Source organism: Bison bison, unplaced genomic scaffold (assembly GCF_000754665.1).
Source record: "Bison bison bison isolate TAMUID 2011002044 unplaced genomic scaffold, Bison_UMD1.0 scf7180017847763, whole genome shotgun sequence".
Classification (NCBI taxonomy): Eukaryota; Metazoa; Chordata; class Mammalia; order Artiodactyla; family Bovidae; genus Bison; species Bison bison.
Window position 1 is genome coordinate 71,781 of NW_011478336.1, and position 4,796 is coordinate 76,576.

The 4,796-nt window shown below is 48.9% G+C and overlaps 1 protein-coding gene across 1 annotated transcript; it reads right to left on the reverse strand.

The window, feature by feature from the left end:
* Positions 1 to 3,249: 3,249 nt before the first annotated feature.
* Positions 3,250 to 4,188, reverse strand: LOC104991419 (olfactory receptor 6B2). The gene has a single exon (XM_010843885.1). The coding sequence runs from the start codon at positions 4,186 to 4,188 to the stop codon at positions 3,250 to 3,252; it is 939 nt and encodes a 312-aa protein (XP_010842187.1).
* Positions 4,189 to 4,796: the final 608 nt, after the last annotated feature.

Consider the following 4,796-nt stretch of genomic DNA (forward strand, 5'->3'; position numbering starts at 1 on the left):
ATGGACCTTGGACCTGGCACAGAGGGATGACCAGAAAGGGAACCAAATGGTAGCAAATGCACGTGGCTAAAGGGACAAGTGCAGAGCAGAGATGGGCCGGGGGTCCAGGCAGCACCAGGCACCGGCTTTGAAAGCCACTCACTTGGCATCCCCCCGTGCTGGTGTGAATCTGATGAATTTTACATGACTCCTAATGAGAGAGTGAATGAGAAAGGGCCTGTGCATGTCTCTATGGGTGCAGGACCCAGGAGGGTTAAGGGGTAGAGACCTCAGGACACAGAGACAAGGTGGAAGCCAAATCTCTGGGGCCTCCACAGAGAGAGGTGATCCATACAGAGCAGTTGAAATGCCCTGAGGTCGTCCGTGGTCTCCATAGCCCATCCCCCTTTCCTCGTGTTTCCAAACCTGGCCCTGGTCGTGTGGGTGCTCCTCAGATTATCTCTTTTTGATCCCAACTGCCTGACTGACCAGGGTTTGAACTCTGCAGCCGATCAGAGCCATGTGGAAAGCTGTCTGATGTTTTGAGAGCCCTGACCTCTCTTGGGCCCACATCCCAAGATTCTGACTCTGCGGTCCCCAGGTGGCAACTTGGTGACCTCGCCCCTGAGGGATGCTGCTTCTAAGATGCCAGCTCCTCTTCAGGACACCTGGTGGGCTCCCTGGAGCATGCGGCTGAGGGGTTAGTGCTCCTGGTTCCTCCCTACAGATGGCTAGAACCTCTTGTTTGTACCTTGGGGAATTCCTTCAATAAATATTGGTGGGTTGCCCACCAGGCAATATGCAGGGCTGCCAGGGTCTCTGCACATGGCTCTCCAGTGGCCTGGGCATCTGGGTGTGTTACAGGTCAACCAGGATCACCTTGTGCGGTAAGAAAACTCATTCTCCCAGCAGTGATAGGTGAGGGGTGGGGGCTTATATACAGAAGACAGAGGGGTGGAGTCTAGCTGGGACCTGAGTGGAACAGGACTTTAACATTTAAACCAAAATCTACAGGCCCTGATGATTCCCAGACACACGTTGCTCTGTGGACATTGGTGCTCGGTTCACTGCCTAGTTCAAGGGCTCCATTCCCCAAAACACCGCACTTTGTTTAGGACGTGAAAACCTCAGATGACCTGATACATTTCACTGTTTCCCAAAAGGCGCAGGGTAATTTCAAAGATGAGGAAGCCTGCCTTTGCCTAGCCATAAAATAAGGAAAAGCTAAAGGCAAAGGAAAAAAGGAAAACTATACCCATTTAAATGAAGAGTTCCAAAGAATAGCAAGGAGAGATAAGAAATGTTTCTTCAGTGATCAATGCAAAGAAATAGAGGAAAATAACAGAATGGGAAACACTAGAGATTGCTTCAAGAAAATTAGAGATACTGAGGGAAATTTTCATGCAAAGGTGGGCAAAATAAAGGACAGAAATGGCATGGACCTAATCGAAGCAGAGGATATTAAAAAGAGGTGGCAAGAATACACAGAAGAACTATACAAAAAAGATCTTCATGACCCAGATAACCATCATGGTGTGATCACTGACCTAGAGCCAGACATCCTGGAATGGGAAGTAAAGTGGGCCTAGGAAGCATCACTACGAACAAAGTTAGTGGAGGTGATGGAATTCCAGTTGAGCTATTTCAAATCCTAAAAGCTAATGCTGTGAAAGTGCTGCACTCAATAAGCCAGCAATTTGGAAAACTCAGCAGTGGCCACAGGACTGGAAAAGGTCAGTTTTCATTCCAATCCCAAAGAAGGGCAATGCCAAAGAATGTTCAAACTAATGTACACCTGCACTCATCTCACACACTAGCAAAGTAATTCTCAAAATTCTCCAAGCCAGGCTTCAACAATATGTGAACTGTGATCTTCTAGATGCTCAAGCTGAAGTTAGAAAAGGCAGAGGAACCAGAGATCAAACTGCCAACATCTGCTGGATCATAGAAAATGCAAAGAATTTCAGAAAAAACATCTACTTCTGCTTTATTGATTACGTCAAAGCCTTTGTGTATGTAGATCACAACAAGCTGTGGGAAATTCTTCAAGAGATGGGAGTACCAGACCACCTTACCTGCCTCCTGAGAAATCTGTATGCAGGTCAAGAAGAAACAGTTAGAACTGGACATGAAACAACAGACTGGTTCCAAATCAGGGAAGGAGTATATACATCAAGGCTGTATGTTGTCACCTGCTTATTTAACTTCTATACAGAGTACATCAGGTGAAATTCCAGGCTGGATGAATCACAAGCTGGAATCAAAATTTCCAGGAGAAATAACAATAACCTCAGATATGCAGATGTCACCACCATTTTGGCACAAGGTGAAGAGGAACTAAAGAGCCTTTTGATGAAAATGAAAGAGTAGAGTGGAAAAGTTGGCGTAAAGCTCAACATTCAAAAACCAAGATCATGGCATCCAGTCCCATCACTTCATGGCAAGCTGATATGGAAACAGTGACAGACTTTACTTTCTTGAGCTCCAAAATCACTGTGGATGGGGACTGCAGCTGTGAAATTCAAAGACACTTGCTCCTTGGAAGAAATGCTATGACCAACCTACACAGTATATTAAAATGCAGAGACCCAACTTTGTTGACAAAGGTCCATTAGTCAAAGCTATGGGTTTTCCAGTAGTCATGTATGGATGTGAGAGTTGGACTGTAAAGAAAGCTGAGCGCCAAAGAATTGATGCTTTCGAACCATGACGTTGGAGAAGAGTCTTGAGAGTCCCTTGGACTGCAAGAAGATCCAACCAGTCCATCCTAAAGGAAATCAATCCTGAATATTCCTTGGAAGGACTGATGCCGAAGTCACTCAGCCACCTGATGTGAAGAGCTGGCTCATTGGAAAACACCACGATGCTGGGAAAAGTTGAAGGCAGGAGGAGAAGGGAACAACAGAGGATGAGATGGTTGGATTGCATCACTGACTCAATGGACATGAGTTTGAGCAAACTCTGGGAGTTTTTGATGGACAGGGAAGGCTGGCGTGCTGCAGTTCATGAGTTCGCGAAGAGCTGGACGCGATTAAGAAACTGAATTGAACTGAAAATGCAGAAAATAATGGCATTATCATCCCCACAGCTATTGTATCAGCATCCATGAGCTGAAGGGGAAAAACTGATGTGGACGTAAATTTTAAAATAAATGAAGCACTGCAACAATGCAATGCAGTTCCATGATTACAAATAAATGTCCTCAAAGAGAAGAGGTGTATTTTCAGATTCTGTTTCAGATGAACAGAATGAAAGCCCACAACATGTCTGCTACAGTGAAGCTCGACCAAAGCCCAGGGCCATTTTCAAGGCACCCTTGAACTCTTTGTTCCTCAGACAGTAGATCAAGGGGTTGATGATTGGGGTGAGGACAGTGTAAACAGCAGAGATGAGCTTGTTGGAGCTCCGGGAATCAATGGCCTGGGGCTGAACATACGTGAAAAGCAAGGCTGTGTAGAAGATGGTGACCACGGTGAGGTGAGAAGCGCAGGTGGAGAAGGCTCTCCAGCGGCCCGAGGCCGAGGGGATGCGCAGGACGGCCAGGGTGATGTGCCCGTAGGACAGCACAGTGGCCACGAGTGGGAACACCAGGATGAGGAAGGCCAGGACAAAGTCGACCAGCTCTGCGGTTGAGTAGTCCGTGCAGGCCAGTTTGAGGATGGGGGAGATGTCACAGAAGAAGTGGTTCAGGACGTTGGAACCACAGAACGTGGCGCTGGAGATAAAATAGACCTTGATCACGGAGATGGTGAAGCCACTCATGAAGGAGAAGGCCACCAACTGGACACACAGCCCTGTGGTCATGATGGCTTGGTAGCGCAGGGGGTGGCAGATGGCCACGTAGCGGTCGTAGGCCATGGAGGCCAGGAGCACACATTCGGTGCACACCAGGGAGCTGAAGAAGTAGAGCTGGGTCATGCAGCCCACGAAGGAGATGCGCCTCCTCTGCAGGAGGAAGCCGTCCAGCATCTTGGGGATGATGTCAGACTCGTACCATATCTCCAAGAAAGACATGGAGCCCAGAAAGTAGTACATGGGCCTGTGGAGGGAGGGGCTGCCCCAGACGGTGAGGATGATGGCCAGGTTCTCCATCAGCATGAAGAGGTAGGTGAGCAGGAAGAGAAGGAAGAGCAGGTACTGCAGCTGGGGGGCCGTGGGGAAGCCCACCAGGATGAAGGCGCTGACCTGGGTCACATTCTTCCCCCTCATTCTCTTGTGCGGGGCACCCAGGGCCACAAACAACCTTCAGGCCAGATGAGGGCCAAGGACAGCTGGGGAAAGAAAGCAGAGGTCAGCCTGGGGGTGGGTTTTGACCCAAGGAGTGGGCGCCTGTGTCCTTGGACAGCAGGGGAACAGAAACTGTCTCTAAGTTAAGCCTGAAGCATTCAGTGTGGGGGGGGGTCTAGGTTTCCTGTGGACTGGACACCCTGAGAGCAGGTGGGGCTCTGGAATAGCCTGCCCATTTCCTCCCCCGGTTGATCTTCAAATCATCTGATTGCTTTTATAAGCTGGACTTTCCCGAAGGCGTCTAATAGCCATAAGGGATGTCCGCAGTCCTTGGCTACATTGGAAGATAGTTGTCCTTCACCTGGTTTCAGAGATGCTTTTGTAAGAGGAAGGGATACCAGGGGCTGGTAAGATTTATGGGTCTCTCTGAGCAGCCAGACTCCAGACCCATGGCATCTCTCCACAGAGCTGGGGGTGTGAAGAGCAGGAGGAGCCTCCCAGGTCAACAGGAGAGAGTTGTCACCTCAAGGCCCCCTTGAGATCTGGTAAAGGATGAAAAGATAAAGCCCCACAACATCAGAAACTCCTGG

Coding starts and splice junctions, on each gene's coding strand:
- LOC104991419 (XM_010843885.1), bottom strand. CDS start 4,188: ATGAGGGGGAAGAATGTGACCCAGGTCAGCGCCTTCATCCTGGTGGGC.